Here is a 26,872-nt window from a genome sequence, read left to right on the forward strand (position 1 = left end):
ATAAGGTGGTATCAGTAAAAGACGGTTCTGGATACATTTTGATGATCTGATGTCGTCTCCCAAGGGGAGCTCTTTTCATGCAAATGCTATGTTCTAGCTGTTATTTTATAAATAAGATTTTTCATTTTCTTCGAACATTTTTTAAAGCTATGTATGAATGATTTTTCCTGAAGAGAATTGGATCATCACAGCGTTGATTGCAGATTGTTTTAGCTCCTGACTTTAGTTGCATTGATCATACCAGTCAATGTTTCATATTTTTTTTTTAGTAAGAAATGATAGTCCCAACTCATCTAGGGAATTTCTATGCAGAACTTTTCCAAAGAAGAATTTGAGCCTATTGCTTAGGGCCAGCTTTATAATTTTATGGATTTCTACTTTTCACACAGCTATTTAAATCCAGGAATTAATGAAATATTGATCTTCATAGGATTGTCATATTGCTATGTTGGTAAAAATCTACCAAGTGATTTGAATTGTTCAGTTAGAGACTTGTCCAGAGAGGAAATGGGAGACCTCTTTTAATGCCAAAACAGTTGAGCCCAGAACTGTTGATGGCTTTTTCTCTTTTCCCATTTTAGCCCTGGGGGGAGATTGATACTCTTCATACCTGGACCTCTAGCAAATGCTTTTTCTTTTTATATCCTCTTCTATTTTTCCCTGTTTGAATGTCTTTTCATTGTTGTTGTTCTTGACAACTTCTCATCTTGTTTTTTTTCATCCCTTTGATTGGAGACAAATTAAATGATGATAATTAACTTGGGTAAGACAAATTACAAACCAAAGAAATAATGATACTGTGTGGTCACACGATGCACCCAGGAGAACAAGATGTATTTTACTTAAATTTTTGTGGTTTCTTTATTTGAAATTCTACTCAATTATCAAACCCAAGAATGTGTTTATCTGTACTGTAGAAAAGAGAAATGATTTCTCAGAGGTCATTCCACAAATGTGGGATAAAACTCTGCAATCTCCTTATTTTGAGTTTAAAAGGGTAAAGGTATATGTAATAAGGATATCTGATTCATACACATGTATATTTCTAGCTCCACATGTATGTGGAACCTGGTCATTATGCCCATAATATGAGGAAGAGGATGCCACATGCAGGTGACTAGCAGAAGAACTCTGTCTAACTGGTAGCTAATGCCAGACATGGAGTCCAGAGTATGGTACAAAACACCTTTCCTGTTCCCATAAGACACCTGGTTCCCCAGCTGTGGGCACTGGACTGGCAGCATCAGCATCAGCTGGGAACTTGTTAAAAGTGCAGATTGCAGGCTGTGACCCAGACCCGCTACATCTGAAACTCTGGGCATGGGGCCTTGCTCCCTGTTTTATTTATCAAGTCCTCCGGGAGATTCTATGTGCACTAAAGCTGGAGAACCACTGAAGTGGGCAACCTTTCAGGCTTTACAGAAACCACCAATGCCGGTAGACTCCCCAGAATGCCTGCCCTCCTCAAGTTTTCTTGCTTTTCTTTTCTAACGCCCTTCAGTCCCTGTGGTGTCCTGGCTGCAACTTGTAGTCTGCCCCCCTACCCCCGGAACCCCCATAGCAGCTCCTACCCACCTGGCTTCAGGACCTGGCTCAGTCTTGTTGGGCACGACTTTATGTTCTTTGATGGAGAGCACCTCTGTCTCACTTGCTAGTATTGATCATTTCTCCTAACAATAAATCAGTGCCTTATTGTGTAAAACAGTTCACTTTAGAGGAGCAACCAAGATGGGAGGACCGAGATCCACAGCCCTAGCACATAGGCTGTAAGTGGAGCAGCCATACTGGGACAATTCTGGTTTATCCCCCCTTGTTCCAGCACAATTAATAATACCACTCCCTTTCACTCTTTTAAGTGCTCTAGTTTAGCTGGTAAGTTATGTTACAGTGAACTTACATCATAAGTAGTTCTAACACTTGGAAAATGGTCAAAGAAGGATTCACCAAGGAGGACATGTTTTAGGGAATAAAAATGAAAGGTATCCTATTGCAATAGATAGGCAAGACCGGACTGGAGGCTGGGGTAGGGCACGGCAGAGAAACCTTAGAGAATGAGAGTTCAGGACAAATAAGGTTGTGAAACATCAGATTAAGGGACTAAGGTAAGTGGAAGTAGTTCAGAGTCTAGAGCCAGGGTCCAGTGGGAGCAATAACAGAAGAAGCTGGGGGCAGAGGAGTGATCTGAGGTGAAGTCTTTGAGGAGAAAGGGCAAATTGTGTTTCCTGTTAGTCCCCTGATAACATACCAGTGTAGGCTCTTTCAGATAATTATTTAGAAGAAACCTAGTATGTCTTTGTTTCCTTGTTTATGCTGATTCTGTGTGTTTGAAATCCTTGTGACTATTTTCCATCAATTGTGGACTCTTGCAACAAACAATTATTGTATAACATAGCAGAATGATCATTTACTTTCACCTTTGGTTCAGATTTTCAAATTCAGTTAGAAAAAAAGATCCCAAATGATTCACACTCCATAATGTTTTATACCTTTATCAGAGCAGAATGCTAACGCTGGACTACTGAGATATGTGGCCCCGTCGAGAACAAAATGGTGGGAGTTAGGCAAATACCTTACTAATGTGTTGTGTAACTGTTTTTTTTTTTTTTTTCCTGAGTGTTAATACAGTTAAATGAATTCTACTGTTTTAAATGTAGCTCTGAGATCTTGGAAGCTGCTACAAAGTGTATGTTCTGTGGCATAAGGAAATACTTTAAAAATTGTATATTTGATTTTACACAGCTAGCTAATGAATTTTTATTGATGAGCATCGGAGAAGTGTTCAGCATTAACAAAACTTGAAAGGCTCTGCCCTGAAACTTGCATGTAAACTGTCCTGTTAGCCACTGAATATCACTGTCTTCTTCACTTAGACTTCTTGTCACTGCCCCTCTCTGTTTATGTATGGACAGTATAGACATCATTCCTCTTTTTCTTTTCTTTTTTTTTTTTTTTAACCAGAGCTAATATATCTCCTTTTCCCTCTACCATCTGGAGTAATGAATTTTAAGAAAATAACCTTAATTATTCCATTCATTGTTGCATTTTCCTAACTATTAATACAGAATATATTTTAGAATGAATAGCTGTCTGAAAATGAAAAAGAACAATAAATTCCTCTGTTATTCTTTGTTTAAATATCACATGACTAATTAATATATTTATGAATGCATTTAATTAGATATATATGCCTTGAAAACAGGTAGCAATTAATATTCTTTTAATTTTTTTAATCTCTAATAAACATAACTAACTGAAAAATGAGGTTAGCCTAGGGTCCTTTACTAAGATATAAATGAGGAGATATTAATTATTCAGTATGCCACAGAATATCTGATTTTTACTTTACTTTTTTAAAACCACATATACTTTAAGTTGAATTTCATATCAACATGTTTGTAAGTTAACCTCTACATGAATTTCATAAGTAATACATTTTTCTACTTATAAACACAACTGCTTACAACTGTTTTCTTAATTATTTTTTGACCCAACAATTATGCTTGTTTTGGGAGATGAGAAAGGCACCAAATGTTAGGTGACAAACTAAGAAAGTAATACAAAACTTTTTATAGAAATAACTGAAGGATCTCCAACTCCTGGTCTGAAAACTTGTGTCTCTTCCTTTTAAAAAATAGGATGAGAATCCCAGGTCTGTCTTTACTTACCACTCTTTCCCAACTGAAGTTTAGAAATGCCAAGGTAGAAGCAGTGGCTGCGGTTTAGTGTAAATCCTTAAAATGGAAAATTTCCCCTTGTATCGCAAGAACTGGTCCTTGAGGTCAGAAGACAATTGGTAAATTTATTAGATAAGCCGTAAACAGTGGGCTCTTCTAACAGGCATGGGGCGGGAGGACTTACCAGTCTTAAAGTTTTTCTGTTTCCATGTGTAGCTTGGGATTTGCAAATCATTTTTATAACTATTTTCCATACAGTTTAAGTCTTAAACTTTAAGCAAACAGGAATCTCAGAGCAAAAAGAAATAATAAATAGAAAACAACTGTAAGTGGGGAGGGCATAGCTCAGTGGTAGAGTGTGTCCTTAGCATGCACGAGGTCCTGGGTTCAATCCCCAGTATCTCTTTTAGAAAATAACTGAAGCCTGTCAGCTGTGCGAATGGTTTCTGTGTATCTCTGTCATCTGTTGATTAGATTTTCATTTTAGTATCTGTATCAGATAAGGCTTAACATCATTACTTTTGCTGTTAATAAATCCCCAGCTATAAAAAAGCAGCCTGTTCTCTCTGTTTACTTACAGCCTTAAAATTGGGCCCAACTTTTATGTTGTTTTCTTTGAATTTACAGTATGATTCTGGGATAGTATCATATAACAGTTCTCGAGGTACAGTTTTAAAGAATTATGTAATTCTATGCACAATAATCCTAACCTTGCAAAACTAACGTGAAAGTAATCTCAAAAATCTGAGTTTGTCAGTATTTCTTCCATGTTTATTAGTCGACCTAATTAAGGTAATGCTAAACCAACCTTTTTTTGTTCTTTTAACAATTTTAATGTAACTTAAATCAGTTACATTAATCAGTAGAGATAGCCCTGTTTGTGCATATGCATCAGAGACAGAAGCTGTTTTAAAGGACCAGTAATTAAAATCAAATGTATCTTGTAATGTATCTTTTTTTTTTCCTACAAAGCATCTATCATCTTAGGATCTCAGAGGCTTAAAGCTAATAATTAAATTTTATACTAGTGGTACAACATATGATTATTGTAGTGACAACTTTATAGGTGCAACAAATGATGTTTAAACCAGTTGATTGGTGGCTTATTGAAATAAGTTACACCCAGGCTGTAGATTTAGCAGTGGAGCTAATATAGTGCCTTCAACTGCAAACACTTTGACCATCAGAAAACATAATCTTCCCAGCAGTCTTTTTTATGTATGTATTTTTAAAATGTTCATATTTGTAATATATCCCTAAATTTGTTCATTTTATTTCTTGCCTCAGTAGTCTATGGAGGATTTGTAAGGAAAAAAATGTTGTTAATGTACCACACTGGGTACAATGGGATGTCCTGCAATGAAGGAAAAAGCATATAAAATGTGACTGAATAATAAGCACACAGATGTCGGGCACGCATAAATCTTTGCTTTGTATCAGCCTTCCCACTGTACTTAAACTTTTCGCTTATAGCAGCTTTAATTGTTTCACAGGATTATTATTCCAAGTTTAAACTCACTTGACTTCCTACTTTGCAGGTCAGTTTCTTCTGGAAGAAGCTCGCCTCATAGAAGCAGCCGAGATGGCAAAAAAAGCAGCTGAACTGGACAGCACAGAGTTTGATGTGGTCTTCAATGCTGCCCACATGCTCAGGTTAGCTTTTGCCACTGTACCTTAAAAGACCCACACTATAGCTTTAATTATATAAAACTAATAGAATTAAATTAATTATATTAATTTCTGTACCGTACCACCTTATTGCACATTTTGAAAGAGAATTAAGAGAATTATGCTACTTAACCGTGTTAAAATTAGGTCTGTTTAATTCATTATTGTTTATGTGCACAGCACATGGGATATATGAGCTTTTAGGACTCTCTGAAAATTATTAGGGTCCCTTTCCCCTTTCCTTCAAAAATTATTGGCCTTAAAACACAAAAAGAAAATTGCAAAATTGAAATTAGTATCTATCTAGTTCAGTGTCTCCAAAGCTAAATATTATGTCAGTTAGTCAACTGCATCTCAGTATATGTGATTTTATATTAATTATATTGACTAGGGCATGTGGATACATTTTATTATGCTTGGTAGTGGAGCTGATTATAAAATACAAATATACTTAAGGCCTATGAAATTCTCAGAATGGCCCTATAATTGGCACTGCTGCTATATATTGAAACAATATGTTTTTAGACCATTAGTGCTTATGTTTTCAGAAAGATTATTTTGAAAGCTAATTACAGTAATGGCAAAACGATTAAAAGGCAGATCAACAATTATTTTGTGAATATAAAATGAAAGTCAATGTGTTTAAAGAAGAATGTTTTAAGAAACTCAAATGTTTTAAACAGTTGTTTAAAAAGTATTATTCGTTCTATTAGCCATACATATACCCCTTTTCACACACTCTCGTCTGGATTTCACTTTGTTAAATCTCCACTTACATGCTTCATTAGGTGATGTTCACACTATGAGCTCTGAGCCTGGTTTCTAGGGACAAGTTTCTAATTATGTAGATTACTCTTACATTAGACGGAAAATAACAGAGGAGTTGGTCCACATTTAGATGGTTTTAAAACATGGACTTTTGAGAAAAGTAGAGGAACATTAAAAAAATTTTTTTTTGAGATCATTGTAGATTTGCATGCAGTTAAGAAATAACACAGAAAAGTTCCTATAACCATTTATCCAGTTTCCCCAATGGTAGTATCTTATAGAACTACCATATGGTCAGTCTCAAAACCAAGAAATTGACATTGATGCAGTCCACCTACTGGTTTTATTGGGTTTCCCCAGTTTTACTTGTACCCCTGTGTATCTTTGTATCTGTGTGTATTTACTTGTGTGCACTTTTATCACATGTATTGTTTTATGTATCCATCACTCCAGTCAAAATGTAGACGATTTCCATCACCACAAGCATACCTCTTGTCCTTTTATAACCACAGCCTTCTACCTACCCATCTTCCCCAGGAACCAATAGTTAAAGCAGGTTTTATAGATTACCTTGGATTTATAATTTGAGATTATTGTTATAACTGTATTTTAGTGGTTTCCTCCTTGGCTTTTAGTAAGTTTTAAATAAAAAATTCAAAATTTATTTGAGTGGAAAGCATGTACTGTGAGGTTTCAGTTGCATACCCTCACTCCATATTAGTGCAGATATCTACAAGGAGAAATCAGGGTTCAATTTGTTGTTGATACATTTTTAAAATAAACTGTAGCCAGTTTGCAAGAACCTTCAATGGGAGGATAATTTTCAAAAGACACTGTAATTTTACATGACAAGGTTAGGTGCTGTTATTGGAAAGAGGACTTTTGTGTTCTTCATGAATAAAATACTGTGCTTTTAATCACAACAAAACATTTGCAAGGATGAGAACGCACAAGTTTCTACAAGCTAATTCATCTTAATCATAATAGATACTTTCATCAGCAAGGCGTTTTGCTACCTAGTATATCAGTAGCTGAAATTCAAGGTCTACCAGTGGAAACACGTTATAAGAACATTTTAAAAAATGTCCTTGTTAAATTTATCGTTGGTAACTTTACCTTAGTTACCATAGTGCTAGAAACCAGCGGAAAGTTTTTGTTATACGTTGGCAATGTTGAAATCTTTAGGATTTCTTTTTCAAAACCTTCTCTAGCTTTCTGCAGTCTGCATTCCTCATTAACTTACATTCAGTCAGTGCCTTCCTATATTGATTGCAAGTATGACCACAGCAGCCTGGCCATATCATGTTCAACTCGGTGGCAGTCCCTATGAATGTTTTTACTTATTTTTTCATCTCTGACAAATTCAAGTATTTCTTGAATGCTTACTGTGCAAGCTGAACCCCAGCGTCTTTCTTTATTAATCAAGAGCATTTTGGACTTTGCTGAAAAGAATAAGAAAGGTTATTAGTTTTTCCCTTGAATACAGCCTTATCAGAATGGTTAGCTGCCAAGATTTTGCTTATTCAATGTTACATCTAACATGGCACCCTGGGGATGCCAAATTGTTCTAAACTGAGTTGGTATTAATATTTTCTTCAAGAGCTGTGTTCTTTTCTAAGATATTCAGAGGAGACAGTATTGGCAAGGTTTGGTCATCAGTTGGGTGTGAGAGAGGGCAGATGTCTCCCTGGTTGTGTCTTGGTTAGCCAGATTCATGATTGACCTAACATCCAAAATCAGCGATTTAGAAAATGTTACAGTTCAAGATAGGGTTTGAAGCACACTTATTTAACTTCTCTTTCCTTGACTATTTCTCAATGAAATGACCCAAAGAATCTATTAATGAGGAAAAAAACCTGTTTATCACAAATGCCGGGAAAAAAAAAAAAAGTCATCCTACTTGGAAGAGGCCATCAAGGAGTAAAATCTTTATCTTATTGGAACCTTCAAGAGGCTTGAAGTTTCAGAAATTTCTAACAGACCCATTTAATTCCCAATCATGGATAAAGATCTTTTCTGTCTGGTGTTAAAACATTTCTAATTCCTGTTGTCACAGTGATTGGCAAGAACACTGTGTGATAAGGAAATACTGATGCTATTCACCAAATATATTTGGCCTTTCACCTTTGGAAGGCATAATAGGATTGCACTTTCCTGCCTTCTTACAAGTTGAAGAACTTCGTAGGTCTTATTGGGGTCATTGCGTGTGAATGTGATGTATGTCACTTCTGAGCCAAAACTGTAAAAGTCAGTGCTTTTCCCTTTTTCTGACTTGGAAATTGTGGAAATAGATGCTGAAATAAGCAAAGAGAGACAAACCTCCCCTCTCCCCTACACTGGACAGGCTGACTGAGTGCAAAATAAATTTTGTCTTAATTCACTGAGATTTAGGACGTGTTTATTATCGCAGGGTACCCTAACCTGACCTAACTGATACAGAGTATATCTGTGAAAATAAAATAGATTGGAAAGAGGAGCTATATATAACATAAAATATTACTAAGCAATTAATAGACTTTCTGAGTTAATAAGTACAGTGAAGGCAATGTAAAATTGCTAGGTTGATAATTTAGGTTATATATATTTTCTTAGAACTTAATGGAGAATACTAAAAACATGAAAATGATAACTGAAAGGATGAAAGATTGAGGATAGATTGATAATAGTGTATATATACTCATATACGTATGTTTGTACAATTATATGTAGTATATACAACTATAGTTGTATATATACAGTTAAATATATACACATGTATAGTATATGTGTAGTGTTTATGTAATATGTGATATATACTTTTGTCTGTGTATATATAAATATGTGTATAATTGTAAGCTGTATATATGGGTATGTAGTTATATACAGCATATATACATATATAATTACATTTGTTTAGTTATATAAAGTTAATGTAAATAGAAAATTTCTGAAGGAGAACATGGAGCAGATAAGCAATCATCAATAAATAGAGAAAATTTCCAAGATAAGATGAAGGTCTTTAATCATCATATTGAAAGCAAAATTAATGAAAATAAATCTGCTCCTAAAATTGTCTACTTGTATGGGTCACGGTTTTTACTTGCAAACAAAAGCATCCACTCTTAGCAGTTTAAGCAGAAACAGGATTTACTGTAGAATCTTCTATAGCCCCCAGACTCTCCCACAGGCTCGAGAGCACTCTACACAGCCAGAAATAATGCCTAACCACCAGGCTTTCCTTGAGGCTTAGCAGCTTTTCCAGTCTGGAGCTCTCCCACCACCACCCACGAGGAACCAAGTAGAGCAAGCACCATGTTCATTAGAAGATGATTCTTCTGGGTGCAGCTGTCTCCCCATGATGCTTTCGTCTGACTTTGAGTCTTTTGAGGTTGCCTGTGATTGGTGGAATCTGGGTCATGTGCTGATACCTTGGCTGAAAGAAAGTTGGAAGATGAGGGAATTTCTGGTTTCTGCCTGGTTCAGGAAGACAGGACCCACATTATGGCCAATTACCAAATATATTTCCAGGGAGGGTGATCACAGATGTTGAATGGCTTCACATAATGAATGTTGACCACACGTGTTGACACTTTTAGTACTTAAAATAAAATGGAAAAAGTACTGAATGTTTCCAGATGAGAGCATAAAAAAAAAAAAGCAGATTGGTTATCATCAAAGGAAAATATCAAAAGATTTTAAAATACTAAAACTAAGTAGAGGTATGTCTATAGAGTTGGGAAAGGAAATCACTGAATCAGTTATTCTGTTAGAAGTATGAATGGGTTTATTCAATGTTCTCCCAGAACTGGGGAAGCTAGAAAGTGCAGGAAGGTATTTTACACCTGAGAGGAAGTCTAGAGGCACTAAAACAGACTTAACTTATTCACAGTTTTCATGGGCTGTGGTGGAAAGTTGTTTTTGTTTTTGTTTTTAATCCACTTACAGGGTAATGAAGGAACAAAAGTAGCATTTATTGGAGTATCTCCTATCTGCCTGGCACCATATTTTTTATTTTATATGTCACCCTCTTAGTTATAATTGCATATATGTGAAATAGACACCACTAGTCCCGTTTTACAGATGAAGAAGAGACTGAAGGTCAAAGAAGATTGCTATTTCCCACAGTTGGCAAAGCTGAAATTTAAACTTAGTGTATTCTGACCAAGTATAATACTGTTTTCACTGTGTCTCTTTGGCTCCCTCATATCTTTGTAACTGGGGGATTACCTAGAAGCTGTGATTCCTCAGTTTATTAATGGAAACAGGATTTATAGAGAATAATAGGTCATCAAATGTGTAAGTCTTACATAGTAAGATCTTTCCAAAGTTATTAAATTATCCCTTTATAGTTAATTTTAGAAAGTAGATTTATAGCCATAGGAGAGAGAAATTTAAGTCTGTACTCCCAAAGGGATATTAAGATTTTAGAAATACCATCATAGTATGTTGTCTGAAGAAGGACACACTGCTGAGATAAGCGTGCAGTTACCTTTTTTCCAGGTGTAAGGGCCCACATCGTCACTGCTTCCTAAAGTAAAGAAAGCAAAATTGCACTCTACCAACTGGTTCCCATGGTTTCTCTAGCTTCTAGAGAGTAGAGTGAATATATGAGAAAGAATTACCTTTCAATTTTCATTCTCAAATAATTTCACTGAAAGTGACATAAAATTCAAGTTTTTAAGTGATAAAGGATCAAAATCATTCTATTTTCTCGGCGCAGATTGTGAAAACACACACACACACACACACGCACACGCACGCATATACAGGTTGGACATTGGAGATAGATGCATTTCCAAGGCCCTTTAAGCCATTTGCTTGCTTCTTTGACACTTCCAGATTACCAGAGACCACTTGAAAAATTACTGGGTTTTCTGCTTATAAATTGTAGTTTATCACAAACTTTTGGTCAAGAGGGGCTTATTTCAACTAGGTAGTCATGGGTTATAAGGTCTTTAAAGGAAAGGGGCGTGGCAGATGAGGTTGGAGGTAGACGTTTCCCTACCCAGTGCCCCTCTGCCATGAATATATATGTCAGTCACCCGGAGATCTTGTGAAACTGCATATTCTGATTTCTTGCGTTTGGATGGTGCCTGCCTGAGGTTTTACCCATCTAACAAGTCCCAGGTGTTGCTTATGATGTTGGTTCTTGGACCACCCCTGCAGGCAAGGTCCGTCTTGCCTTTCCTTCTCATCCCTCTCAACCCCTTATCCCCACCCGAGCATTTCACCTTGAACATAAGTAATTTGCTATAGAGGAATGTTAGAGTTGACATTACCAATATCCAGTACATTAGTAATCTTTCTAGATATCAGCTTCACCTGTCCTTAGCAGCCCTGAAAGATTTGAGGCCATGAAAGAATGGTCTCAAACTCTTAACGGGCGCATCAAGCAATTTCTAACTTCAAGGAATATTTTTCTAACACTAAACCAACAGCAGTCTTTTCCTGTTACTGCTCCGTTTCCTCTGCCTCTCTGTTCTTTATATTTAGTGTTGCAACGGTTGCCTACAGGTCATGATGTCCTGACAAAGTTTTATTTAAGAAGGCTTGATGATCATAAATGGTGTATTCTAGGAGTTTCATTATAAGGCCCTTTTCTGCTTCATTATTTTTACATATATGTGACTCTGGTTTTGCTATTTTAAGATTTTCTCTACATTTTTATGTTCTTGTTTGTTTCTGTTCTACTGCTGTTGCTACTGTACAGTTTATCAACTAGAATTAAAATTTAGCTCTGCTTTGAGTAACTTACAGCTAAGTGTAAGTTTAGCAAGTTGGCAGGGACCCAGGATATCTTTGCTACTGGTTCACTCTACTTTCATGATATAGGAACAAATAGATCTAGTTCTTGAAAAAAAAAATGCTGCTCATAAGTTATCCTTGAAAATAATCACCAAGACTTTATTTAATAAAATATTATCTTTTGTATGAGTCAAACAGTGGTCATTATCCATATTAAATAATTTTAATTCAAGATTGACAATTTACAACTGTTAATAATTATATTTAAGTAGTCTTCTCAATGCTACTTGAGTTTTTATTTTTTAGTTTTTCAAGGAAGTGATTTTAAATTTGCCAACCTTTAATTTTTATAATCCTCACAGAATACATACAAACGTAGGTAATCATCAATGATTCTTTTAATCAGATTCTCCTCAAACATTTTACAGGGTATATTAAGTTGTTGTTTTATAATGTAATTGATTCCCAGATTTCTTTTATACATCTTTTCTTACAAGGGTATTGAGCCCTAACCCTGTGTTCCAAAAGATACTTTTTTTGTCATAAAATAATACCAGAGAGAGGCATTAGCTGTGTGAAATGTATTTCTATATTTTTTAACAGATGTAAGTTTCGTAGTCCCATGTGCAAAAACAGAATTTTGTAGTAATCGAATGAGGACATTTGTTTGTGACTTTTGTTACTGTTTGTTTTCGCTCTGAGCCTACCTTTTCACTGATGGTGGAAAAACTGAATCTAAAGACGTCATGAATATAAACAACCTAATGCAGCAGTTTCTTCAGAATTCAAGGTTTGCTCCGTAGTCCAGTCTACAGACACTATCTAGGCTTTCACTAGCTCTGTGTGTTTGCTGGCTCTGAGGAGCCACAGATCGCGGCAGAGGGAGAGGGCCCCGCGTCCACAGTGGACAGGAGTTCATGGTGAGCAAGGAGCCTCCATGGGTCTCCAGTTGATCAGTCTACTGTTGGCATAGTGATTACATCTGTATTCTCTAGATACAGGACGTAATGTCGACTCTCAGGGTGACGTGTTAAATGAGGATAGTTCCCCATCTGGACCCAGTGCTGTTTGCTGGTAAGAGTAATTTTTCTTACTCACCATTTCATTCCTGGCCTTTGTAAAGTGTGCTGTGGCCAGAACACAAGCTTGCATCCATATGGCCTAGGGGATCTCTTGGCAGAGCCAACAGCTTTCCCCTTTCCCCACCTTCCAAGTCTTCTACTTGGACTCGTCAGAAACTCATGGTTCCTCCCTCTGTCTAACTGTGACCACCCTCCCACCAAACATGGGAGATCATAGGGGTAAGAAAGTAAGTCTCCAAACACAGTTCTTGCTTTGTCTCATTCCCTATTTCTTTGCCTTTCCCTTAAGTTCCTCCCTTTCCCCCCCTTTCTGGGAGAGGGCGAGGTACATGGGACAGAACTCAGAAGTCCACTTCACCCTGTTTGTTCTGAAAACTGTCCTCTGCTCACCTGGGTCAGGTGAAGCTCCCGGCTGTCAGCTTGGGAGCTGGGGTTGGACAGAAAGTGAAACCTGTGATTGCAGGTGTTCTCCCTGTTTGCCCCTTTTCACACCTCATTTCTGACATCTAAATCACCATTTAAAAAATAATAATCAAAAAGAATGCTTTATTCCTTGCTTAGTATTTGATGTAGGAATTGTTACAGTCATCTGCCACAGAACAGTGTATTACATGTCCTTCTGCTACATCCTGGTTCTTACAAATATCCTGTTGTTCAGCTATTTTGCATTAGAGTACTTGATTCCAAGCTCAATCACTTACCTGCTGTATTACCTTGGGGGAGTAATCAACATCTCCAAGCCTCATTTTAATCACGTTTGAAATGTGGTTAATAATAGCAATTTATTCATGGTATTGATGCAACTGGAAAATGGAGTAATCCATGGAATTTTTTCAGTGATACATAGACAGAGAATTTACTGTCCCAGAAAGGACAGAGTGAACAAAGAGAAAATATGGGTATTTAGGAAAAATATATTTTATCAGCTTCTTTAAATAGTTTGATCCCAATAGTCCCGGGAACCTGAGTCTGGCAATCAGTCTCTAACAATCCAGTGGTTGATGTCTAGACAATATTTAATAGAATGCCCTAAGCAATAGGTAGAATATTGTTAATTTCCTCAGTTTTCAAATGTTGATTAATGACTCAATCACTTTGCAATTAAAATTTATTAAGCACTCCCAGGATGCTTCTTGCAGAGGGGAGTATGCGGTAGAGCTTACGCCGTAAAGTAGACACCGGACAGCTCCTCATGCATTTTCTCTCTTTGTAGAGCGTAAAACCAGGTTATCCATGAAGATTCCATGGACAAAATGGACATACTCTTTTCCCTACAGTTTTCCATGTGTTGCCACAAATGCCCACTGATTAGTAGTCAATAAAAAAACCATTTAATTTTAGAAACCAAGTCCTAGAATCAAAATTAATTTTCAGTTATATAATAAATCTAGTAAGTTCTACTATCTCTATTTTTATTTCATTAGAATATCATCAATTCTACTTCTGGCTTAAGAAACTTAATCTTCTAAACTAGAGATTTTTCTTTGACAATTGAAGACTGAAGACAGTGAAGACTTGAAAAACATACCATTTTTAGGGGGAAAAGCCTTTTTTCAATTTCATTGATTATTATTTTAAAGACATTTTACCTAGTGAATTCCTTGTTTTCTCTTTTGATCCTTATCTATCCTTGAGTTTGATTGTCCACAAAAATGAATATTAATAGTAGCTGTGCTTTCTATGTTAGACGTCTATTGGTTGATCTGCTTCAAAGTCAATTACTTCTTTGTAGTATTAAGTTACTCTCGTTTCCTACCTCCATGCCTTTTATTTTCCTCTGGAGAAAACCCTTCCAGGGCATGACCTAACAAATTCTGGTTCAAATTTCCAAATGAATCTGAACCAAAGTGATTCTATAGCTTGGTGGAGGAAACCATCATTAAATACCCTAGCGAGAGAATTTTTACTGTTTCATTCCAGACTAAAGTACTTTTTTTGACATATTGAAATTGAACTTCAACATTTATGAGAATATAAATTGCAACAGCACATTGTAACATGTCATGAGTCCACTAGAGCCTTAAGTCAAGGGTTTTACTTTCTCTATAACCCCATTAAAAATGGCAGTGTTTCTAATTATTTTTCCTTTAAAAATTAAAAAAAAAATTGTCCTGTTCTCGAGAGATGTTATCATCACTTATTCCCGTAATTTATTTGGTTGCATGGCATATGTCTTTATAGTTCTTATCTGCCTTGACCAAAGTGCAAATTCAATTTTATAGATATGGCTAGTTTGCCTTCTCTTTTAAAACTTGAATGTGGTTTTCTAATTGAGAAAATTAATTTTTGTTTCTCCTCTATTCCTGATCTCTTTGCCATCATCTTGTCTGAAAAGCTTCTTTAACATCACAGTTTCAAGAGAACCCTCCATTTTAATGACAGGACCCCAAGGCATTAAGTACTACTGTTCACGTCATAGTTGAGCTATCTACATGATCATGAAGTTGAATTTGTCCTTTTTCTATAGCGTTCTCTACCCGACAAATATGGTCACCAAACTACAGCACAATCTGCAAGAGCTTCTAGCTCTTACCACCTACCATCTTGGAAGGTTTTCTGAAGCAGTGTGTCATGATCGAAAAACATACTGTGTTTTGATGGCTAATTGGCTGGGCTTACGCAGGATTCAGACCTTTGATTTCTTCTGCTAACCAGTTGGCTGAACCAAGGGGTTTACTGTGAACTACAAGAAGAGACAATGCACAAACTTATCTGTCAGGTTCAGTGTGCATTTTATTTGTGTACATCAACTGTGCCACTTACTCATGGTGTTTGTTGGTAATTTAAAGAAGCTGACTGTAGCTATTTGAAGGCTGTGGGAATTACAGAATTCACTGCTGGCTGGAAGACACAGCTTGAATCAGCCAGAAACAAGGTCGCCCAGCCTCTTCCTGTAAAAAAGCAGGACATCCAATAGCAGCTCCTGAGGGAAGGAGTTTGACCAGGACACAGCCTGGTTGCATCCACCCTCGTGAGCAAATTCTAGCCATCCCTTCATTTTCCTGTCACTCACTCAGGAATGCAAGTCCTAAGTAAGAACATTCCACTAGCTTAGGCAATGCCATGCATCTACCCTGGTGGCCAGAGAGCAAAGAGAGGAGACTGACCTTTTTTTTTTTAATTTTTTTCCTTCTATAGACTATACACAATGGAAGGTTTCCCTCCTGAATTGGAAAAAGAGTAGCTGTCTAGATAGATACAGGACTTTTTTTTTTTTTAACCTGCAAATAGTCACTATTTTCATAAAACAAAAGCAACAAAATAATAATCTTGAGTTTGTTTTTAAAAATTAAGATTTTTCTGGGACATTGTATTGAAGTCAGAGAATCCCAACCCTGTAATATATTATCTGGGTTAGCTTGGGAAAGGAAAATAGCATTTCTAATTCCTAATATGTAAGTTTAAAATAATGATACCTACTGAATAGGGTTATGTTGAGCTATTTACAATGCCTTAAAGACCACTGTGTGCCTTAAAGACCACTGTGTGCATTAAATTTTTTTTGAAATATCGTCGATTGACAGTGTTGTGTTAGTTTCTGGTGTACAGGTGTGCATTCAACTTTTAATGACCTTTTACTGCTTAGTCAACATATTATTTGATTGGCATGATTATAATTTTTTAAAGTTAATATGATTTTGCTGCATAATGATTCTGTTCACCTATCTGTAATTTTAAAATAAATGATATAATTTGATTGCCTTTTTTTTTTTTTAACAGACAGGCTAGCCTCAACGAAGCAGCTGAGAAGTATTATGATCTGGCGGCCAGGCTGAGGCCTAATGTAAGTACCTTCCTAATGAGAAGCATGACTCAGAGGGATAGACTCACAGCAGGTGAGAGTTTGAGGCATAGAAGCCTTATGATCCTGGGGATTTTTCTCTCTGATCTTTTATTTTGAATACGCGCTAAATGGCTGATGCAACGGTAAAATCTGCCCATCTCCAGTGTCTTTCTTTTTCCAGAGGTACAAATTGCTGTTTACTATCCTGTGTGAAGCACTGTAAATTTTCAACATTTGAATACAGGTTTTAGCATTATTCAGTATTTTGCATCTGGATGACTTTTAAAATGAGTTCTTCGAAAGTATTTTTGCTGTGGTGTTACATACCTGTGGACTTCCTCACATTTCAAATTTTTTTTGATTCTTACATAGAGTCAAACCTGAAGCTGGGGGTTTCTTTCCATTTCCCCAGTCTTCATTTCTAATAACTGTGCTTTTCAACTTGATCAAGTATGTTTTTATTAGAATTTTTCCCTGGGTAGTCACACTTTCATAAAGTAAGATGGATATAAATGAGATCATTACTATTGAAATAGAGTAACCATTTATGAGAAAATAAGAACTGGTTTTATATGGGTCTTCTAAGCCCTTCTTTATTCACAGTCCATCACTGAATTCCAGGGCATTGCTTTTATCCTCACACACGCTGCCCTGCATCACTCTCCGACTCTAAAACCTCTGCCCTGCTCTCTAGATCTATACTGTCTGTTGAGAAATGTAATTTTCAAACAGTAATGAAAGTGTACATGTGATGCAACTACAAATAATAGAATCAGTCTCATCTTTACGGTAACTCATTCTTTGGGCAAACATCTATAGAATGCCTGCTTTGTGATAGGATACAGAAATTTTATACCCTAAAAGACCACACAGTGTAGCAGAGAAGATTGAACATAATCAACTAATTGAAATACAATGTGGCGGTTCGTACACAGAGGTATAGACAGTCCTGTGGGAGCACAAGAGAAGGATTAATCTTTCCTGAAAGCAACCCGTATAGGAAGTTAACTTTTTTTCAGGAGACTCAATCATGTAAACCTTAGTCCTGAATCTAAATGTCCCCACTTTCATTAATTATGAAGTGCTTTAAGAATCAATAAGCTGTTTGCAACAGAAGAGGACAATTTACTAGTTATAATAGTAAGAACAATAACCACTAAAATTTGTTAAACACTTATGTGTTGAACATTGTGCTGAGTACTTCATGTGACTTCTCTCATTCATTTCTCCAACAACCCACAGATACTTCTGTGATCCCCATTCTGCTGAAGTTCAGAGAAATTAACAACTCACCCAGTACCACAGCTAGAAAGTAGAATCACATTGTAACCCAGGCTGCTGGTGTGCATAAGAGAAAATTTGATGGTAAAAATGCAGTTATATCTTAGAAAGAAAATGTAAGCCAGAAGTCTAGGAAACCGAAACAATAATGGTCCTCTCATTTATTTATTCATAAAATATTTAGTGAGCTCCTGTTAAGTGCCAGACACTAGATACTGGATACCCAGCAGTGAACACAAGCACTGGATACCCAGCAGTGAACACAACTGGCAGGTGTCTCTGCCCCTTAGGATCTTATAATCTAATGGCGAGGAGACTGAGCAGAGCAGATAAGTGAAGTCTATAGTATGTCTTACTGTGGTAAGTGCGCTGGAGAAAAATGGAGCAGAAACAGGGAATTAGGACGGGCAGGGGAAGGTACCCTAGAGGCACGGCTTTGTAAACCCCCGAGTTTGGACATCTTTATGTAGCATTTCTAAGAAAAGGGTTGGATTTTAGACCTTTAACTTACTAATATAAATTCATTGAAGACAGGACCCAGAGTTTTTTTGTCTTTCTTACTGTCTTTCTTTCCTTCCTCCTTTTTCTTCCTTCCTTCCTTCTTTCCTTTCTCCCGCCCTCCCTCCTTTCCCTTCTGTTTTCCCTTCACATTGATTAATACAATGATATAATACTTCTTATACACACACACATACTCTGAATGATAAGTTCAACCTTTATTTGTTGAGTAGCTTGACTGTCACTTTTATTTTTGTTAAGTCATCGATCAGATGGTTTTCTTCAGCGCGTTGTAGTGGATTAGCCAGAGAAGGGCTGTCTGAACTCTCTGACCTTACCTACAAAATGAAAAAGACAATGAAGCACTAGAAGATGTAAGCCTGACTTATGAGATTATGTATTTTAAATGACTGGCCAAATCATAAAATCAATATTTAATCTCCCACTTGAAGCCACTTTTTCTGAAACCTTAAAAAACTTTCGTTATAAACATGCTGCAGATTGCTTTGGAAAAATGCATTTATTTAAATAATATTTTCCTTATCTGGCAGCAATGAATTAAATATTTTGTAGATTTGGATAGAATAGGAAGTTTATATTTAACAATAGATAACTGATATTACAGTTGCTGGAGCAACAGATGTGGTCTCCCCCTAATCTGTTTTATGAATTGTGTTTGGGTGTCTGTACAAAATGTAGGAAAGTAAGATGCCACCAAGTTGTCACTGATAAAATAGAAACCTTGACAATAGTATAGGTTTCTATTCTGAAATGAAGAGATTGATTTAAACAACAGCCCCAAGTAATGATTTATTAGCAGTTAGCATGTGATCTAAATTAAAGCATCCATCTGACATTTATCTTGTTTATAGCTGTTTATTCCTTTTGTCATAAAAAGATTCTATGTTATTTCTGTACTTTAATATATTTGAGTTACCTGTTTATATGAGAACATAGTAAACAGACCTCAACTCTTATTCCCTTTTTTTTGCCCACTTTTTTTTATTAAAGTATAGTCAGTTTACAATGTTGTGTCAATTTCTGGTGCACAGCATAACGTTTCAGTCATCCATATACATACGTGTATTCCTTTTCACATTCTTTTTCATTGTAGATCACAATAAGAGTGAGTATAGTTCCCTGTGCTATACAGTAGAAAGTTGTATAAAATCTATTTTATATTTAGCAATTAGTATCTGCAAATCTTGAACTCCCATTTTCTCCTTGGACCTAAAGATCATCATTCTAAGTGAAGTAAGCCAGAAAGAGAAAGAAAAATACCATATGATATCACTTTTATGCAGAATCTAAAAAAAAAAAAAAGACACAAATGAACTCATTTGCAGAACAGAAACAGACTCACAGACATAGAAAACAAACTTATTCCACTTTTTTTTTAATGGAGGTACTGAGGACTAAACCCAGGACCTCGTGCGTGCTACGCGTTTGCTCTACCACTGAGCTATACCCTCCCCCCATTATTCCCTCTTTTAGTTTCACTAGCTTTTCTATTTTCCTTGTCTACACTATAATCTAATTTTACCCTTATTTTTCATAGAGCATTTTCTTCTATTGTTTAGTTTCAACTACAATAATCAGCAGCTCTGTATGAGGACTCTGTGGATGTTTCAGCCTTGCTCATGTCAGATCATGACTATGCAAAGGACAATTAGTGATTGCAACTCTTGTGCATGAGCACTTATTATCATCATATTAAGAAGATTATTGATTACCTGTAGGATGGATTTCTTTCTTAGTAAAATACCTATTCCACTTCTTCAATATGTCCCATGATGAATTGCTTTATTTTTTCTATTCTACAAAAGCCTTATTTTTCTGTACAACTTACTTTAAAATTATTAATTGACTTTTTGGATTATTTCATATACAAAGAATTCTGGTGACCAAATGCTAAAATAATGACAAATCTAAATTAGCATGCACATGTAATTTTAACTTTTAGATTCTGACATTGTCTCTTCATCAGGGATATTTAATACATTGCCATTTACTGAAGTACACATTTAGAGAAATATATTTATTACAGAAATGACACCAGAAAAATTTTTGTTTGTCGAGGGTGATTGCTCTAAAATTAAACCTCATATTAAAACATTTTTCTAGTGGGAAAGCTCTTTCCTAAAATTGCCATTTTAAGTTTGCACACTTTCAGTTTGCCATTTTTATAAATAAAATCGATCTTTCTGTGGCAGTTACTTTAAAAAGGCAATACTTTTCTGTGTCTTCTCTCCTACTTACACACATCAAAAACTGCTGACTCTTGAGGACTGGAAGGAACATTAAAAGGAAACTGTTTTGTTCCTCCTGTGGGAAGTAAACCAATTTCTGCATTAATTTATGAATTTTTAATTTTTTTTAAAAATGAGAAGGTTGGGGAATTTGCATAGTACAAAGTCACTTACTTCTACTTGGCTTTTAATAAACTCTAGAGTTGGAAGAGGGTATTTCCTAATGATCAGGTCTCTAGAATTTGTATTTTTCTACCTATAGTTGTTTTAGGTCTGAATTCATTCAACTTCTTCTTCTTTTTTTTTTTAATCAAGTTCCAACATTGTGTAAAGCTCTATGCCAAGTGCAGTAGGATTTCAAAGGTATGAAAAATTAACCCTGACCTTGAGAAATGTGCTATCTAATGTGGGGAGAGAGTAGAGGAGAGGACACACAGATCCAAATCCTCACGCTTCGGGTGGTAAATGATGCTACGAAAGTACTCTGTGAGTGATGTAAGCTAGGGGTTGGAAAAGGACACAGGAGAGAAAAAATTACTTTCAGCTGGATTGATCCTAGAAGACGTTGAGTCAGAGTTGGCAAACTTAGAGAATCTTGAAATGATTGGATGTTTATAGGTGAAGATCTTAACAGGAGGAGAAGAAAGGAGAGAATTCTGGCAGGTAGAGGCATGTGACTGAACGAGGACATGGCCTCAGAAATCAGTAAGCGTATGTGGTTAACGCTGCCAGTGAGGGGAGTCGAGGCAGAGAGAAAAGGTAGGGGCAATAGAACTGCCAAATAATAGAAAATCAGATAAAAGGCATTGACTACCACGCTAAGAATGAGGAGTTTGTAATCTAGGATTAAGTTAAGCAGGATGATGTATTGAAAGTGGGAATTTAGGATGGCCATTTATATGATGTAATGAAGAATGTGTATTGCATTTGAGAAAGTAGAGATGGGAGATGCAGCTTTGGGAAAACCAAATAAAAGGTCATTATAATAGTGTAGACAGAAGGCATAATAGATCCTAAAGTACAGAAACACAGCAGAATGGAAAAGAACATGCAGGGGAAATATGCAGATTATTTGTAGGATATGAATAAGAAAATTTATTGGCCCACTAAGCGTTGGGGGGAAAATATCCTGCACAAAAATAGGACAAAAGACTGTGTTTGTTTTAAGAGGAATGTGTTAAGTTTGGACCAAGCAGATTCTAAGTGAGAGGGAGGATGTTCTAATTTTCTGTGGTACATTCCTATCAAGTGGGCGATAGGGGAAAGGCCATCTTTAGGGACAGAGAAGTGAGATTCATTTGCAGGAAGGAGATAGCCTCAAAGCCGTGAATAAGATGATCAAAGGAGAGAATGTCCAAGAGAGAAGAGAGCCAGTTTCACACCCCTGAGCATCTCTGCATTTGGAATATGGGGCACAGAAGACATAAGGCAACAGCAGGATGTAGAAATCATCACTGGTGAGCAGTTTCCATTGCTCCTAAACAGTAAAGAAAAAGAGGGCTGAGAAAGCCATTTGATTTTGGAGGATAAGGTGACACTGACCACCTTCACGAGTTCAGTTTCATGCAAATGACATGGGCAGGAGGTTTTAAGGCGTTGAGGAAACAGAGAATGGGAAGCAGAGAGTATAAACTTCTGTAAGTAAGTGGAAATGAAAGAGGGCCATACCAAAGAGATATTAAGTATGTATTTATTTAATACTAAAGACAGGTGTTAAAGGGTGTGTGTGTGTGTGTTTAAATATGAGGTTAGAAATTTCAAACCACCAGTAGATTACTTCTAATTTTGATTCAGCTCTCTGACTTTTATGCTAGATGTTGGCTTCACCTTTTATATCTCTATTATGTATACTATTTCATAAATGTTTTCCAATGTGCATTCATGACATAGGAATTCAAGGGGAATGTGTTCCAAGGATCAGATTATACAATAGAAAATTACACGCATGCATTATACCTCTCCCAGGCACTTAGGACACAAATTATATCAGAGCATTATTATGAAACCAAAGCTGATGCTATTTGAGCTCTTTAGCAATGATTATATGTCAAAAGATCAAATGAGAAATATGAGATTCAAAGAAATGAGCTTACCGTAAGAGTGAAACTGTGTTACGAGCTAGTACGTGGATTCTATAGTACACTACTTTCAATTTGGACTGCCCTTTTTTATGGTAAATATGGTAGTGGAATGGGATCGGGAGAGATGGCTCTGCTGTAGAAATAACCACTAAGATTAGGATCTGGGGGAAAAGGTTAAGAATTACCTTCTGATAGAAGAGATAGAAAATATTCTGAGTTATAGTTGTCTTCTGATGACAAAGATATTCCTCAACCCTAATTAGAATAAGAAAGCATGAAATTAACTTAAACAGATTCAGATTTGACCATATAAGGGATTTGGGGCAGAGGGGGTATTACTGAGATTGCTGTTTCGTTGGGGGAGTGGAAATGACAGCATTAATAATAATTTGTCTGAGAAGCAGTTAAACCACATTTCTGCTTGTAAATGGAGGAAAAACCATATGGCCTCTTCCAAAACTTTCCACAAGCTTCTGTGATGTGGGAAAATTACATACCGTGTGCCTCTTGACTTTCAGGCATTAGTAATATACGGATCCCAGAATCATCAGATTGACTTTATGAGGAAAATGTGTTTCATAGTGCAAATAGATTTCCCACTCTCACTAGGCACTTCAGTTTCAAATATTTCTATCTGTTTTACAGTCAGAAAATGGAGTAAGTTGGCAAACCCAGAATAAATAGGGTTCCATGAGGGAGAAATCGTCTTCAGCTTCCCCTACCTTTTACCTGCTTTTATTACTAAATGGAGCCAGAGATGTCATTGAAATAGACTAATATTTATTCACACATACCCAGATTAAGTCAGCAAACCCTAATTCTACTTCAGTTCATGAACAGGCTTCATCTCATTGTTATTATGTATATTTATGAACCCAGCAGTAGAAATCAAATGTCTAATTCTTCTCATCTAATTTCAGCAAAACAGATGCTCACTTCCCTGAGAACTTCACTTATGCCAAGATCAGTTTCAGTCCCATCACACCCCTTCAAGCCCTTTTCTCCTGTAGATCCTATTTCCAAATTATTTAGATGTTGCTTTTCTTCTGACAAGTTACAAAGTTGAGTTTTTGGTGCGTTCTTTTCTGTCCTGCCTAAGTTGTCGTTGCTTTATAGTACACTTCTCTTTCCAAAATGTTAGATAAACCAGGGGAAAAAAATGTATTTCTGAAGTGGTTACTGTTTTTCTTTTGTTTATCATCTTGTATAATAGCTCTTTGGGCTTAGGAGACACAGATGGTTCGTACAACCCACTTGTTTACTGACTGTTGGTGTGGGCTTGTTGTCGCCTAGACTGGGGTCAGATATCTGGGCTGAACGAAGCTGACTTTACATTTTCCCATCCTCCGGGTATTGTTATTCATCATAGTCCACATGCAGTCATTTCTGAGCACCACTTTTTGAAAGTGTGTGTATGCGTTGTGTGTGTATTTTAGATTCACAACCAGAAGTGGGGGGGGGCGGTGAGGGGGATGTCAGGCCTGGGCAGGAACTCGTGGCTCTTGGCTATAAAGTAAATCAGCTTGAGTACTTTGGGGTTGAGGAACATCAAAACCTTTGGGAAATTCCACTTAATTATGTTCCCTAAATCCAAGCATGTTTGTTTTTACTCACATTTCTTTGTGGGGGTATCTTTTGCATAGATTTATGGCTATAATTGTTTGAATTGTGGGACCACACACTAAAATTTCATTTAGTCCCTTCTCCTCCAGAGACACTGAATTCCTGAGTTTTGGGGTTTTTTCTGTTTTGTTTTGTTTTGTTTTGTTTTTATTTTTGTTTTAACTCAGCTGATCTAACCACGTTAGCCCACATTCATACCTGGGAGTATCAACCTGGGTGGACCAGTAGCTGCCACCACCACAAGGATGTGACCTCCCCACTACCCCCAAACACCACATTCCTCATAATCCCCTTTGGTTATTTCCACAGCTGTCCTCCCCCATTTCCCTTAACCTTTGAGACATTTATGTTTCTGATCCTTGATTGGCCATATGGGGTCGTGTTTCTCTAAATATGCATGGAAACATTGACAAAAATGCTGCCTGACACAAAAATTGTGTCTGAATCTTCACCCCCTCCCTCTTTGGATTGTTCTGTAACATTCCGCTCCTGTTTTTGTTTCCTCTGCTCCTAATTCCTTGTTATCTATCTGTACTCTCACATCTACAGATAAAAATTATTTTATACTTTACCCTCAAGACAAGTAAAAGTTGGGCAGATCCTGAAAAATTCAAAGATTGGTAGATGACTTTATTCTTGAACGTGCTGTGTCTTTGTTAAAGGAAAAAAAATATATTCTGATGCTTATAAAAATAGTAAGGAAGACTTTATTCAGGACTATGGAATAAGTCAAGACTGTGGAAGTAGGGGAGAGAGACAAGGTTCAACCTGGGATACGGCAGGGGCAGCTGGGGATGGTCAGTGGACTGAGAATTACTAAGGGACATCAAGGGCAGGGAGATTCTTGATAAGCAACTTAACAGAAGTCTAGCCGAAGGCCCCAGCCAGTGTGATCAGATACCAGGAGTGGGGCAAGTCTAACTCAGTTGACTTAGTAGACTTCTTACTACAGCTTGAGCCTAAGAAAAGGCCCAAGGATGAGGCTTAGTCAAAGAGGGGGTTCAGGGGCATCTGTCTCCTTTAGTCTTAGAGAGTCTGCGTCATCCCGGACATTGTTTCCCCAGACTGAGTTGTTACAGTGTTAAACTTCTTGTCCCTAGATAATGTCAGAATTAAGAGTTTCTCTTTATCCACGTAAGAAAAATTTGCTTCAGTATATTGCTGTAAGATTGTCTTTGCTAACAAACCCTAGAAAATAGCTGAAAATAATGACATCTTTAAGGAGGCGAAAAAGCGTGTATGCTGCAAAATTTTTTTCTTTGTCTTAAAATCAGCTGTTACTTCCTTAGATACCAAGTTCCAACAAATGGCCAGTGTGGTGCAGTATTCCGAGTTTTATCAGCTATCCTGATCCCGCATTGTGGTTACATCAAAAAATATAGAGAACTCAATTTCTTAGGAATAGGACATTTATATTTGACTAACTCTCACTATTCCTTTGCGGTTTTCATCTCCATTTTTTGTTGTGTCGCTTTCTCAAGTGAGATCTCTACTGACGTAATTCCCAGAAATAGAGCTTTATGACATTGTGACGTGTTATGATGTATTATGACGCATTTGCCCTTTTGAAGAGTGAGTGGTAACTGAAAGAGCGCAAACATGCTGCCGTTAAAGACCTTGTGATGAGAGTTTGAAATGGTCCATCATCGAATTGGTTTCATTTTGAAAGTAACTTCCTCAGCTTAGAAATGCTGCATTAAAGAGAAGCAATTGTGAAAAGATTTGTTAGAATGCTTTACCAAAATTTTTATAAATATATAAATACATGAATATGTAAATATACATATGAATATATATATATAGTACTTACAACAATTTATAACTAAAAAAAAAATTTCTTAAATTACATGTAGAAGCTGTGTTTTTGCAAGTGTGATATGACCATTCTCAACAAGTTCAAGAATGAATAGATTTAGAACACTGCTACTGCTGTCAATCACTTTTTTTTTTCTTATTCTCCTTTCTAAGTTACTCTATCCTTATCTAATTGTTTAATCACATGAAAGATGACCAGATTTTCCCCATGGACTCTATACTTGTACTGCAATTTATTTCTGACTCCACTTGTAATTTTCACTGGTTGTTTATATGGGACTCCTAATAAAAGCAATGGAAACAAATGAGTAAAAATCCTTAATACAATATTAATTTAGTTTTCCTGTAAGACAAATTATTTTTCTTAAATATACAGTGCATTTTCCACTATCATTCCTGAAACCAAAGGTGGTTTTCCCTTTTTCTTAAGAAAGTTTAACTGTCTTTTCCCACAGAGCCATACTATTTTTTAAATTTTTGTAATCACAGCTTTCATCTGTTTCAACTGGTTGTGCTCTTCTTTGTAACCACAAGTATGCTATTATACATAGCTATCAGCAAATTAGAGCTATATCCACCCCACCCCACATGGCCTATGGGCCCTGATTGGCAAAAAGTGAAATGA

The 26,872-nt window shown here is 36.5% G+C and overlaps 1 protein-coding gene across 2 annotated transcripts in view; it reads left to right on the forward strand.

Annotated features, from left to right (window-relative positions):
* The window catches only part of TMTC2 (transmembrane O-mannosyltransferase targeting cadherins 2), a 470,409-nt gene that overhangs the window by 405,545 nt on the left and 37,992 nt on the right, over positions 1 to 26,872 (forward strand). For both annotated transcript variants that reach the window (XM_064491564.1, XM_010975092.3), the window contains 2 exons: positions 5,213 to 5,327; positions 16,637 to 16,700. In XM_064491564.1, the coding sequence (XP_064347634.1) occupies positions 5,213 to 5,327; positions 16,637 to 16,700 (179 nt within the window). The remainder of the gene's footprint in view (positions 1 to 5,212; positions 5,328 to 16,636; positions 16,701 to 26,872) is intronic.

The sequence above is a fragment of the Camelus dromedarius genome, chromosome 11, assembly GCF_036321535.1.
Source record: "Camelus dromedarius isolate mCamDro1 chromosome 11, mCamDro1.pat, whole genome shotgun sequence".
NCBI lineage: Eukaryota > Metazoa > Chordata > Mammalia > Artiodactyla > Camelidae > Camelus > Camelus dromedarius.